This window comes from Orcinus orca, chromosome 5 (genome assembly GCF_937001465.1).
Source record: "Orcinus orca chromosome 5, mOrcOrc1.1, whole genome shotgun sequence".
NCBI classification, from domain to species: domain Eukaryota; kingdom Metazoa; phylum Chordata; class Mammalia; order Artiodactyla; family Delphinidae; genus Orcinus; species Orcinus orca.
The window spans coordinates 26654514-26669691 of NC_064563.1; the positions used below are offsets into that span (position 1 = coordinate 26654514).

A 15178-nucleotide genomic window follows, 5' to 3' on the forward strand; every position below is an offset into this window, starting at 1 on the left:
ATTCTCTATTTTACTCTGTATCATTCTCCGACATGTTATATAGTTATATATTTATTTTTATATCACCCCCAATTAGAGTATGAGCTGTAATTATGATGAGAGAAAGAACTCCTACAACTCAACAACAATAAAACAACCTGATTAAAATATGGGCAGACGACATGAACAGACATTTCTCCAAAGAAGATATCAGATGAACAGTAAGCACGTGAAAAGCAGATCAACATGACTAATCATCAGGGAAACGTCAACCAAACCACAATGAGGTACCACTTCACACCCATCAGGATGTCTATTATTAAAAAAAAAAAACAAAATAAAATAACAAGTGTTGGAGAGGATGTAGATAAATTGGAACCCTGTGCATTGCTAGTGGGAATGTAAAATGGTGCAGTTTCTGTGGAAAACAGTATGGCTATTCTTCAAAAAATTAAACACAAAAGTACCATATAGTTTAGCAAATCCACTTCTGGATATTTACTCAAAAAAAAAAGCAAGCTAGGACTCAAAGAGGTATTTGTATTCCCATGTGTGTAGCAGCATTATTCACAAAAGCCAAAAGGTGGAAACAACCCAAGTGTCCAGCCACAGATAAACAGATAAGTAAAATACAGTATAGGCATACAATAGAATATTATTCAGCTTTAGAAAGGAAGGGAATTCTGCACAGGCTGCAACATGGATGAATCCTGAAGACATTATGCTAAGTGAAATAAGCTGGCCATAAAAGACAACTATTGTATGATTCCATTTATATGAGGTACCCAGAGTAGCCAAATTCATAGACAGAAAGTGGAATGGTGATAGCCAGGGGATGGGGCAGTGGACAATGGGGAGCTTTTTTAAAAAATAATTCATTCATTCATTCATTCATTTATTTTTGGCTGCATTGGGTATTCGTTACTGCACGTGGGATTTCTTTAGCTGAGGCGAGCGGGGGCTACTCTTCTTTGCGGTGCACGGGCTTCTCGTTGCGGTGGCCTCTCTTGTTGCGGAGCATGGACTCTAGGCGCACGGGCTTCAGTATTTGTGGCACATGGGCTCAGTAGTTGTGGCTCGCAGGCTTCAGTAGTTGTGGCTCACAGGCTCCAGAGCGCAGGCTCAGTAGTTGTGGCACATGGGCTTAGTTGCTTCGCAGCATGTGGGATCTTCCCAGACCAGGGCTTGAACCCGTGTCCCCTGTGTTGGCAGGAGGATTCTTAACCACTGCGCCACCAGGTAAGTCCCAGGGAGCTATTATTTAATGGGTATAGAGTTTCAGTTTGGGAGGATGAGAAGAGTTTTGGAGAAGAATGGTATTGATGAATCCATAGCAATGTGAATGTATTTAATGCCACAGAACTGTACACTTAAAAATGGTTAAAGTGGTCAATTTTATGTTATGTGTATTTTACAACAATGGAAAAAAAAGGAAAAATGGCCCAGAGCCATCTTGAAGGTGCTCTCTATGGCCAAATCTGGGACAAGTTAAGCACCAAAATAATCAAGCACAGTAATGAATTAAGCCACTGGAAAAAGTAGGAATTCCTGAGTCCTATCAATGACAGAGAGAGAGAAGAGAGGTCTCTGGGTTACAGAAGAATGCCAAATAATAAAAGACTAAGGCTTCCCTGTTGGCGCAGTGGCTGGGAGTCAGCCTGCCGATGCAGGGGACACGGGTTCGTGTCCCGGTCCGGAAGGATCCCACATGCCGCGGAGCGGCTGGGCCCGTGGGCCATGGCCGCTGAGCCTGCACGTCCGGAGCCTGTGCTCCGCAGCGGGAGAGGCCACAACAGTGAGAGGCCTGCGTACCGCAAAACAAAAATAAAAAAATAAAAGACTAGTAAATGTGGAGGAAGTGCTGGAGTTGAAAAAAAAACATAATTTTGCAACCATCACGGTAAAGACCCTGTTAGGAAAGAATCATCAATCTAGGGAATCTAAAATCTAGGAGAAAATTCTGTTATGGAGCAGGATATCTGCATGGCCTTCAAGTGTTTCCTCATGGACTGCTTATTAGTTGCAAGGGAGAAAAAGAAAAGAAAACAGTAATTATACAGTGGAGAAACTGGGTAACATCTTAACCTGATGATAAAAACTAACATCAACTATAAGAGACATACAGATATCTTGTGCCTCTCAATATACAAATTTATAAACTTGATAACTATACTGTGGTAATATAAGAGAAAATCCTTGTTCTGAGTAAATATATGCTAAGGAATTCACTGGTAAAGAGTGATAAGGTATGTAACTTATCCTCAAGTGGTCCAGGAAAAAAGGTTGTGTACACACGCACACACGAGGGAGAGAGCACAAATATTAAAGTGCAATAAACCACTAACAACAGGTGAACCCAGGTAAAGGATGTATGAGTGTTTTTGTATAGTTTTTAGTTTTGCAACTTTCTCTACGTTTGAAATTATTTTCAAATAAACCTAAAAAAGGGTAACTCAAAGTTTTTTATCCAAAAATGCCATTAATTTTAATCTAAAAGCTTAATTGAGGGCAATATTTATTTAATAATATTAATTAATTTTTGCTTTAGCTGTCATCTATCAATGCTATACCAGTGATCAGAAACACAAATGTACAAAAAAAGAGCCACCAAACAACAAAAAAACAGTTTGGGACAACACAAGGCAGCAAATTGGAAAAGACACTGAATTAGAAAAATTTACAGTTACCTTGGCTTTTAACTTTTTTTTTTTTATTCCCTCCTCCTCAAATTTCTTCCCTAAATAACAAATGCATACTATGTACCGATGACATTTTTCCGATCAACTTTTCACCTTTTGGAAAGGCACGGTGGCCTGTTTGCTACTAGGCCTAATTTTTTTGGCCATTTAATGGTGATAAATAATCAATACAGTCAGACTTTTAAGTCACCAAAGATAAGAGGAGGTAAATTTAAAAGCTAGGGGATTTGTTGTTAATTGTGTTTGATTTGCTTTGGGGAAAAGGTAGAGATTGTCTTTTCCTCTTTTATTTCTACAGTCCACGTTTGGGTGGGGCCCCTGCTCCCACAGTTTGTTTAAATTTTTATGTTTACTAGCCAGAAGTTACACAAAGGTTTACAAAGCAGAGTGATTATTTCAATGGCTTCCTCTTACAGTATGCTGAAGCAATTTAGCTTGCTGGGCTCCAAGTAAGTGGCTGTATCTCTTGGGGTTTAGTCAAGGGTAACTGAAGTAAGCATTTGGAATTAAATTATTTTTGTAGTGGTATTAAGCAATATTCATTTAAATGCAGTTCTCCCAAAAGAAGGCAGAACCAGAGAATCCTTCAATATATTTACAACCTAAATAAACATGATAATTGTGAAAATATTTTCAGTAAATTTCAAGTATTTTCTAGATATTCAGAAGATTTTTTCCTACCTTCAGATATGTTTAATTACCTTAAATCAAATCAATATAACTTTCAAGAGACAGCCTCTGTCAATTTACGCTAGACCAGTAATATGTTTCTCTCTTCATTTCCAAGAGCATAAAGAATGTTTGCTCTGGTTGTGATTCCCCAGAATGCATTAGCTGGGGAAAGAACTGGACTGAAAATTTTTCCAGTAATAGTGTTAATCTTGCAATGACCCATTACATTGACAGCATGGTACTGTGGCCAGAAGAAATATGTAATTTCACCAAATTGACTGTAATAACTAGTGAGAACCAAAACCTTCCACTGCTTTTCTCAGCCTGGACAGTGACAAGGAAACTACACCTTAATGTGACTTTGCACTTATTCCTCTGTCTTCACTGGCATGACTTTATTCTTCCAGGAGAAGAAGGCAAAATATTTGATTGTTCATTGCAGCCACTACTTGCAAGACCTATCAACTCCTCAGTGGAAAGTATCAATGGACAGTTAATACTCTAAAAGATTCTTTGACACCCTCACCTTGAAATCCTCCCCTTGCAATTTCCACCAGTTCTGACTGTTGCATCAGTTGCATCATCATCCTTACCCAGTCATTAGTCTCCTCTCTTCCCCTCTCCCACAGTGAAAGACCCACCTTAAACCACAATTCCAAATCGTCAGTTCTAACCTCAGCTTGAAGACACTGCCACAGATTTGCAGGTGGTGTTTTCTCTTACTGCTGTAAGCAGTAAAACTCAGCTTTGTCTTAACAGGTTATGTTGGTGATATATGGAGAACCAGCTTTCGATGTTAATTTTATTCAAAAATGTTGGCTTTACAAGTATAGTAAATGACTTCTGAGTAATTGGCTAAAAATGGATTGAAAATAAGGAGCTAAAATGTGCTTCCGCAAATAAATGGTAGTTTCTAATTGGTAAATACATTATTGCCCTACTGGAAATGAGGGAATGGGATGACCACTATTGTCTAGAGCCGATTCTAAAGAACAAGAAGTAACAGGAGAACCCCATACAGAGGTTGCTCTCCAAGTCCTAACATGGACAACTGCCCTGAGTGCTCAACCTTCCTTCCTGAAGACCTGTTTTGGGGGGGATAGGCGAGAACAATGGGGAACCTTCAACAACGGAGACATAAGAGAGGTTGTTCCTCCTTGTGTTTCAGTGTCCTAATCTGTAAAATAGGATATCTTACCGTACAGAGATACTAACAAAACAATCAAGCAAACATGGCAGTTTATCTTGGAAAGCCATCCATTCTCTCCCATCTTTTTTGTGCATCAGTGAATCGTCTGTGTCTAAGATAGAGCCCACTTTACCAGGCAGAAAAATTTACACTGCTGTGTTAGATGGTTTCTCACGTCCCTTCTATTTTGATTAACTATCCAACTCTTTACTAACAGTCTCAAATAGGGATTGCAAGTTTTCTTTCTTTTAATTCATACCACTTTGCAAATTTTCGTTTCCAATAAAGCTTCAATTCCAGATGAGTCCATTTTGTTAATGATTTTTTTTTAGAGGGCTGTGCTAAACACTTATCGGGTAAGGACAAAGGCATTCTTTGTTATTCAGATTTCATCCTTATTTTACATACCATCACTTTCACTGCATTTGTAATGTCCAAATGAGCTTTATGTTTTCCCTACTTAACGTGTAATTGAAATTAAGGTCATATATGTGTGTGTACATTTGTAAACATATGTAAGTGTAAAGTATATACATACACACCTTGTATATATGTGAGTATATCAATTGCAATGGATTTTTTACATTTATAAGGAACAGATTCAATCTTCTATACCTACTCTTGTGTTATTTCCTGACTTTTAGGTCCCTAAATCATTGCCATCTGTTTGACTCTTACTCATATAATTATTTTTCTTTCAATAATGACAAACAATCAAAAGAATGCAGCTCAGCAACACATTGGGTAGAAAGAGAGATGACCAAGTATCCAAGATCATAAATGAGTCCTGCTCTTAGCTACCTGATCTCTTTCCCTTGCTTTCATAGTTATTATATGTCATTTTCATCCTTTTATATTTCTCTTCTTTCATACATCATGATACTTTACCAACCTATCATCATGAGGCGAATAACTATATTATCACAATCTTTTACAAATGAATTAGGCTTCTTCAAGATAAAGTTTCATGGGAAACGGGTAGCTGTCTAGCAGATCTATTCCCAGAGCTCTAAAATTACTGAATAAACAAAACAGATTTAATAACCACAGTAACACTTTGCCCCTTCCCAGAGGGCTATCTTTTCTCATTCTACATTAGTACACTTTTTCAAGCACCTTAGAGACCTCGACTATTATCCCTACTCATATTGGAAGAATGCTATCTCTAAAAATAGAAGTATAAAAAACTTAGCCCCTCAGACCCATCCTATAGTATTGCAAAAATAGTTACAGAATATTTTTCTTCATTTTCTCCAATGCACTGCATATAAGTATTAAAAGTAAAACCGTACAATTAATTTATACAATAGTAAGAAATGTTGCATTTCAGATTCAGGGCCATAAAAAATTGTGTGACACATGCATTCTAAAAATAAGATGTATATTTTCAACAATGATAGATATTAGAGGAAACATCCTGACACAAGATATGAAGGAGAATAAACTTCTGGCAATTGCAGTCAGAAAGGGGCTTCTTCAAGAATGGTAGTTTCTGCTAGGAATATGTAACATTATTGGAAAATGGGGGTCAAGAAAGCCATGTTAGTCAACAGCAAATTCTGTACTACTCAAGAATAACGGGAAATGGGAGGACCCCTTGGATAGTCTGAGACTAACCACATACCACTACTCCAAGGTCATAGCTTCCTTATAGAAGAGCCTTAACAACCTTAGCAAAATCAAGAATTATACCTGCCAATAGAAATAAAGGAAACAGCCTAGCAGTAGCTCACTTTTAATAGCTACAGCTGTGACTAGCACATTAACTTAGTTGCTTATTACTACCACCACATGAGAGTGGCAGTATAGCTTGGTGATTAAAAGGATGGGCTCTGGAGCTAGACTACTGGGACCAGATCCTGCGTCGGCCACTGTGCAACCTCTCAGTGCCTCGGTTTCCTCATCTGTAAAATCACAACATCCACCTTACTTTAAGGCTGCTGGGAGAAGTCAAAGGGATAATTCATGTGGTGTGTTCAGAACAGTGACTGGTACCTAGTATGTACTTAGTAGATACTGATATTCCCCTATTGATCTAGAGACTTTGAGGGGAAAAGTGTGGTGACTATAAATTCCCGGACTTTAACAAGATCTGAATGGAGAAGTTGACTACAGAACCATCTAGTACAGAAAGAATAGCGAAAATTTTGTGAAATGGTAAAACATGTGGTAAAACTATGGAGTATTCTTATCTCAATCAACCAACAAAAACACTGGCATCAAGCGAATATTCATTAATAAAAATAACTCAGTAACTACAATAGTTGAGTAACATAATCTGGACACTACTTTAAATTTCATCCAACGTACTTTGAATCTTAATTTCTTCATTAAAAAATGCAGCTGAATTTTTACTTAGTAAAAACCTAGTTTTTAATAGGAAACCAAAATTATGTTAAATCAAAGGATTTGCCTGGGCCTAAAGATCCATTAATAAGGGACCCATGATCCTTACAGTAACATGATTACTAGCAAAGGACAAATACTTACAGAAATAGTGAAAGGGGTGAGCTTCTTCTTATTAATGGCTCTTTCATCAATTGTATCTGGTTCAGATAAGTTGATCATTTTACTAAAGAGAAAATGGGAATAATTTAGTTTAAGACTCCCAGAAATGTTTTCAGTTTATTTTTGCAAGTAGACAATAAAGTTAAATTTTGAAAAGTAACCATCCATTTCTTTGAAAATTATACTATAATTCATGTCAGGGACTTAATTTTAAAAATCTAAGAAATATTACCTAACCTAAAACACATTCATCATTCACTGCAATTGTAATCTTAGCATTTCCTTCTAACTGTTTTCAAACACTCTTGCATTTTCTTTATGTGAATCTTTCCTTTATTTCCTTTAATGATCATCAACATTCAGCAGCCTGAAATGTTGAATAAAAAAATCCTCAAGAAGGCTAATTTCATAAAGTGATATGAACAGCGTTAAAATTACTGTTGCTGCAGAAAGATGAAGAGCCAGAGACTTGGTCTGAAATTTCAGTAATTCAAACATTTTAAAAGAAACTAATATAAATTTTATCTCTGTATTTTAATAAAGGTAAGAAAATACCCATTCAATTCATAATAGGAATTTCCTCTGAAGGTCAGAGGAACAGATCAGACTTGTAGGTAGAATTCAAGGTATATTGTATACGTAATGTCCTAAAAACTAATATCCTGTACTCATGGATAGTTTTTTATTTTTAACTAAAAAACACAGAAAAAAGACTGAGGAAATGTGCCAGAATAGCAATAATAGCTATTTATGGGTGCTAAGAATATTTGTGGTTTTCTTCTTTGAAAGTCTTCTGTTTTTTTATAAACTTAAAAAATAAGAGATATCTGCTTTGTTCAAAGAAGTATGCTGGGACTTTAGTACACACAACAAGGACAAAGACATGCCCTTAGAGAGTTTACAATCTAGTGAGCAGAAATAGATTGCAAAGAGCCATGGATATGACAAGATTGAATTAAAATGTTAATCTGATTTAAGCACAAATGAGATATATAGTTCTATTATATTTCCTCATGTTCCTGTCCCAGTCAATGATCAACAGCCCCACACTGAGAAGTGAAGAAAGAAACAATGGGGAATTCCCTGGCAGTCCAGTGGTTAGGACTCCACGCTTTCACTGCCAGCAGGACCAGGTTCAATCCCTGGTCGGGGAACTAAGATCCTGCAAGCTGCGTGGCACGGCCAAAAAAAAAAAAAGAAAAGAAAGAAACCCTGTGAACATTATTAAATGTATCAGAGGAGTAACTCAAAAGTTTCCTGGCATCGTTAAGGAAACATGAAAAAGATCCCAAATAAGAGACTGCATTTGAAAGAAAATGTTGGAAAATATATAGTACTTGATTTTCTATATAATATATATAAAATATAAAAATTTCAAGACTAATGTAGCTACCTGTTGACTAATTTCAAAAGACAATGGATTCACTGAATTGTAGTTTTCACTGAATGCTCTTCAGTGGACAGTAAGAACATAGCTCCCTTAACGCAATGCTCAACTCACCAAAGAAGGATGCCATCGGCAAGTGATTTGAAAAGACTGCCATCATTGGGATTCATAGGTATGAGATGCTTACAGTCAGCGTCATTCTCCAGGGCTTTGTTTATCCAGTTAACAAAAGCCACTTTTTCTTCCTCTGAAAACAGAAAATCTTAGTTGGCATACCTCATTTCACAAAATTAATTGCACCGCAAAAATATAATTTTAAATTTCTGTTCAAAAATAATAAATGCCAATTTTTAAAACCTTACTGAAACAATAAAGGGTTTAAGAGGGCGTAGGTTTAAAGAAAAAGGGGAATTCATTCCACTTTTTTCATCTGATATATCAGGGAAAAGTAAGTCATATACCTTAAGTTAGCACAATAAATATTCGGTTTGATTCTAAAATCTTTCCAAATATATATTCCTTCTGAGAGCTAGTGGATCAGGAACCAAACACCAGTGGTCAGATTACACACACACACACACACACACACACACACACACACACACACACACACACACACACACACATATACTCATATATGCCAGGGGGGGAAATACAAGAAACAAATAACCACATCAATAAATTCCACCTGCCCCCCAAAAAACTTTCATAGAGTTGTGATTTGGAACTTACAACAGAAATACTAGTTTTAATCAAGAGTTATTTGAATGCAAAGCGAGAGAGAGGCACGGACATATATACACTACCAAACGTAAGGTAGATAGCTAGTGGGAAGCAGCTGCATAGCACAGGGAGATCAGCTCGGTGCTTTGTGACCACCTAGAGGGGTGGGATAGGGAGGATGGGAGAGAGGGAGACGCAAGAGGGCAGAGATATGGGAACATAGGTATATGTATAACTGATTCACTTTGTTATAAAGCAGAAACTAACACACCATTGTAAAGCAATTATACTCCAATAAAGATGTAAAAAAAAAAAATTTAAAAAGGGCCATCCGAAAAAAGTGTAAAAACCAGAAAGGCAGGACAGGCCATGGAGAACAGGGAGCCTTGTTACCCTGATGGGTGGGATGTAAATTGCAAACAGCCACTCTGGAGAAGTGTATGGTGTTTCCTAAAACATCTAAAAAACAGAGCTAGAGAGCATAGGGCATTTCCACTCATGGGCGTATATCTTGAGAAAAATAAAGATCAACAAGACACAGCCACCCCAAAGTTTAGGGCTGCTCTGTTTACAAGAACCTCGACTTCGGTGCACCTTAAATATCCCAGGAAAGAGAAAAATGGATAAAGAAGTTGTGGTACTTATGTACAATGGAATATCACTCAGCCATGAAATCAATGTCATAAGGCCAGTAGCAGCATGAGTGGATTTAGGTATGATGATTCTAAGTGAAATAAGCCACACAGAAAAAGAAACTTATCATGAGATATCACTTATAGAGGGAATGTAAACATGGCTACAATGAACTGAATTACAAAACAGAACAGAGTCTCACATTTAGAAAACACACTTATGCCTGCTCAAGGGGAAAGGTGAGGTGGGGTGATGCATAAAACCAGAGTTTGAAATTAGCACAGATACCGTTCCATAAATCAAATATGTAATAGACAAGACCTACTCCTTGCTCAATGAACTGGACTCAATACCCCCTATTCACCGCAGAGGAATATATCAGACTAGTAAGAATCTTAAAACCTATGTGTTGGTATGTCTCCGTAAGAGAATCAAGTGTGTGTAGAACGGCATAAACATAGCAGTGAAAATCAGCTAAACCCCATTATAAAAATAAATTTCAAAAAAGAAAAAAGTTATTTGAATGAATAAAATAGCTCCATTTCTGTCGAATTTCTATTATAAGAAATGAAGACCCAACGCAGCCAAAAATAAATAAATAAATTTATTTTTAAAATAATAAAAAGGGGCTTCCCTGGTGGCGCAGTGGTTGAGAGTCCGCCTGCGGATGCAGCGGACGCGGGTTCGTGTCCCGGTCCGGGAAGATCCCACATGCCGCGGAGCGGCTGAGCTTGCACGTCCGGAGCCTGTGCTCCGCAGCGGGAGAGGCCGCAACAGTGAGAGGCCCACGTACCACAAAAATAACAATAAGAAGAAGAAGAAGAAGAGGAAGAAGAAGAAGTAAAAAAAAAAGAAAAGAAAAGAAAACTGGCACATCTAGATACCAGTCCTACTCTCAGCCATCTCCATCCTCAACTTCTCAATCCATGGCTTCCAGCATAAAAACAGTGATCTTTAGGCAGAAAAAATTGTTGGGCTATGCAGTGGGGAAAATAGGAAGGAACTTAAAGGAAAAATGGTCTACTGCCTCATTATTATATTATTATGTAAATATAAAAATGATTTAACAATATAAAACTTAAAGGAAAATAATTTCCATCACAGGGTAGCTGGCCTTTCTCTTTATTGCCCCAATTCCTAGAACTAGGTAATTTTCCTAAGGGCATATTTGGTAGATACCCCCAAATTCAATCCAACACACACACACAATCAATAAAGACACAAACATTTACTTCTGTAGGTATCATTATCTGCCTTCTTATCTTCTTACCTCACTATACATACCTGCTTAGGGACTTAGAATCTAGGGATTTAAAGATCACTAAGATACTGTACCTCTCATCAAGGAATTTTTAGGGTAGTGATAAGATAAAACAGATATACGAAGAAATGCAACTAAAGGGAAATGAACATACCACAAGAGTGATACAAGTAATGTTTCAGGGAATTTAAGGAAAGAATCATTTCTCATTAGGTTGATCAAGAAAAGGCTTTATGGAGAAGGTGCTATTTGAAAGATAGATATTTAATAGGTGTAGACGGTCAGGGAAAGGAAATGTGTTCCAGGTATAGGAACCAGGAATGAGACACCACTTCCCAACTACTGGATGGCTGTAATAAACAAAATAGACAATAACAAGTGTCGACGAGAATGTGGAGGAATTGGAACTTTCATACCTTGCTCGTGGGAATGTAAATGTGTGGCCACTTTGGAGAACAGTTTGGCAGTTCTTTAAAATGTTAAACACAGAGTTACCAAAAGACCACTCCTAGGTATATACCTAAGAGAATTCAAAGCATATGTCCACACAAAAAATGTGTACATTAGTGTTCATACAGAATTATTCATAATAACCAAAAAGTGGAAACAACCCAAAAATCTATCAACTGATGAAAGGATAAACAAAACGTGATATTAGCCATAGAACAGAAATTATTCAGCAATAAAAAAGAATGAAGTACGATACATGCCACAACATGAATGATACTTGAAAATATTATGTCAGGGAAGAAGCCCGTCAAGTGAAAGGCCACTACTGTATAATTTCATTTACATGAAATTTCCAGAATAGGCAAATCTATACAAATAAAAAGTAGATTAATGGTTGCCAGAGCCTGGGGGGAGGGGGAAATGGGGAGTGGCTGCTAATGAGCATGGGGTTTCTCTATGGAGTAATGAAAGTGTTCTAAAACTACAGGGTGCTAATGACTGTACAACTCTGAATATATTAAAAACTACTGAACTATACTTTCAAAGGATGAATTTATGGTATCGCAATTATATCTCAAATAAAGCTGTTCTTTTTTTTTTTTTTTTTTTTTTTTGCGGTTCTCGGGCCTCTCACTGCTGTGGCCTCTCCCGTTGCGGAGCACAGGCTCCGGATGCACAGGCTCAGTGGCCATGACTCACGGGCCCACCCACTCTGCGGCATGTGGGATCTTCCAGGGCTGGGGCACAAACCCGCGTCCCCTGCATCGTCAGGCGGACTCCCAACCACTGCGCCACCAGGGAAGCCCAAGCTGTTCTTTTTTTAAAAGCCATTAAATGTTCTGTATCTGGTTCTAAATAATGGTTACATGGGTGTATTCATAGGTTAAAAAAATCCTCCCATTATACTTAAGAATAGGGCACTGTATGCACTTTACTCTGTGTATCTTGTACCTCAATAAACAAGCTAAAAAAATAATCTACGGTGATAGACATCAGAAAGTGGACAGTTACTGTTAGAGGCAAGAGGGAGACACTCAGGTGATAGAAATGTTGTGTTTTGATCTGGTTGGCAGTTGCATGAATGCAGCTCCATGATGTATACACATGTGAAAACTCATTGAGCTGTATATGTAAGATCACAGTACTTTGCTAAATGCATACGATACCTTAATAAAAAGTTGTTTTTTTTTTAATGGAGAAGCCATTTCATTAGAATGGACAGGCAGAAATAGAGTTAAGGAGTAAGTACCTTTCAAGAAATGGAGTTATAGACCACTGCCTTCCCCACTACACTTCCCTGGTGGGAAAAAGTTAGGAAAATATATACAATGAGTAGGAGAAGTGTGAGTATACTGTTGGAGGAAAATCCATTTAGAAAGGAAGAGAACCAAGAGGATAATTAACAAATTCAGATCTCAAAGGAAGAAAGAGGGGGGAAAGTTAAAGTGAGTTTTTTATCAAAAATTTTAAAAGCATAGTTCTAATTATGTTAACATGAACAAAAGGAACTTGGCCAAAGGTTTTTAGGCATCTTGATCCTGAGAAGCAAGCTTAGCATGGGGCAAGCCATCTCCTCTTAGGAGTTAATGCGACTCTGGATTTCCCACTGGGCAACAATCCAGTGATCCTATCAGATCAAGCAAATCAGGTGCTGTGCTCTACCAGTCATTTGGTTGCTTGATAAAAGATGAATCAGGAATCTCAGTTCCCCAAAATGGAAAGTCCTCGCAATAAACCTCTCCACCATCCCTAAAATAGGTCTAAAGTAAACTCATCTCACGGGTCAGGATGAAAAATCCATTCCAAGGTCATGATTAAACACATTCAGTGCTGAAATATAAATAACTTCTACTTTGCTGTTTCTAATTCTGTTATCCACTGTTCCTGACACATAGTAAAAACTCATTTATTGTTACTTACCATAAATTCTAGGATTTTGCATTCTGACGCCTCTGAAATTATGACACATTTCAAATCTGATGGCACTTTATAATTTAGTCTCATTTTCCCTCAAGGACACATAAAACAATGGTGCGAATTACAGTAAATGGCATCTTAGATTTGATGACATACAGGACTTGTTGAATGAACCAATGATTGAAAGATTAAATTTGGAGCAGGCGGTTGGTTACCTGAATAAGAATGCTGTGTGCCCTCACTGGAAATGGATGAAGTTCCTCCAATAGCAGTAATCCCTTCTCTTTTGTTAATTATTTTTCTGAATGTTTTGCTGATGTCTTTGCTTTTTAACTCTTGCATTAGCTGCAATGGGAGAGAAGTAAAATTGACTCTTGATTAAATAACCATTAAAATCCGTGCAACGTAAAGGATAGTTATTTATTCGGAATGACATCGAAATAAATACTAATCAGTTGTTCTTGCACTTATTGCTTGTGTAGACAGATAACTCTCATGTCATTTTATAACAACACAAAATGGACAAATGTTTGCACCCCAACCTATAATTAAACTCAAAGTGTACACACTGAAACTGTTCGCCTAGACTTGCCATGGTCTTTTGTACTAAAAACTAAAGAATAACTAGCTACATGATGAAGATTTTAAAATGCCTTAACAAAGATATTATCCCATCTGAACAGCTCAAACGTATACATGTTAAAGTCAAGAAGTCAGCTTTTGCTGGAAATTACACAGATGTAGAGAGAAACGCCCTCTGTCAGGCCCTCTGTCACTGGCTACCCTAGAGCCTGGATAAACTGAATTCAATCAGTTCTCCATGCAGCAGACAAAGTGAGTTTTAAAAAATGCAAATCTGATCATGTCAATTCATACTCTATTCCACTGGCTTCCTACTGCTCTTAGGATAAAAACAAAAATCCTACAAGACCATGATGACCTGACTCACTTCTCTAGCCACATTCCTAACCCTTAGCATCTCAGCTCCAGCCACACTGATGTTTTTTTCAAGTGCTTGAGAGAATTCACCACCCCTAAAGGCACAGAGACTCTACACATGCTGTTACCTCTGCCTGCCTTGCACAGTACTCATTTCCCCCACCTGCCCCTTTTATCTGTTCCTTCAGATCGCAACTCAGTCTTCACAGCTTCAGGGACAGTCTTCCATTTCCCTGAATCTCTGAGTTCCCTAACTCCCCACCAAGTTCACTTCCTCCTACTACAAACTTTCAAGGGACCTGTCCTGCTCTGTCACAGCATTTATCACAGTTATCTTTTATCCATCTGTGTGATGCCGTCTTCCCCTCCACCTGTAAACTCCATGAAAGCTGAGCTACATCTCTTTTTGTTCACCACATTACTCACAGTGCCTGAGTTCCTGGCAAGAAAGGAGCTCAGATATTTGCCAGATGAATAAAGAATGCAAAAGCAGGCAATTTCTATTTCATAAATATTTATTCAATTATATTAGTGAATAAATTAGTTCATTAATTTTCATGTGAAAAACACAGTCATGGTGGTGTTGATGGAAGGTAGTGACAGCTCTTCCTCAACTGCCAGCTGGCAATGGCAACTCAGTCATCTCTCTCAGCCTGAGAGGTTTGAAATACCTGATACACAATATTCAGTTCTATTTTTCTTTTATTGGTGGAGTCATATATTATTTTGCATCTTCTTCAGTTCCCTGAGTCTCAAGGTAGTTTAATAATGAAACCACAGTTGGCATCAAAATTCACCTGGTGGCTTTACCAAAACTGAAG

General features: G+C 37.6%; 1 protein-coding gene across 1 annotated transcript in view; it reads right to left on the reverse strand.

Moving 5' to 3' along the window:
* PLS1 (plastin 1) overlaps positions 1-15178 on the reverse strand; it is a 104508-nt gene that overhangs the window by 29090 nt on the left and 60240 nt on the right. Inside the window, exons 4-6 of the mRNA XM_012536142.2 lie at positions 13634-13763; positions 8549-8681; positions 7030-7111 (exon numbers count right to left, since the gene is read on the reverse strand). Of these exons, the coding sequence (XP_012391596.1) occupies positions 7030-7111; positions 8549-8681; positions 13634-13763 (345 nt within the window). The remainder of the gene's footprint in view (positions 1-7029; positions 7112-8548; positions 8682-13633; positions 13764-15178) is intronic.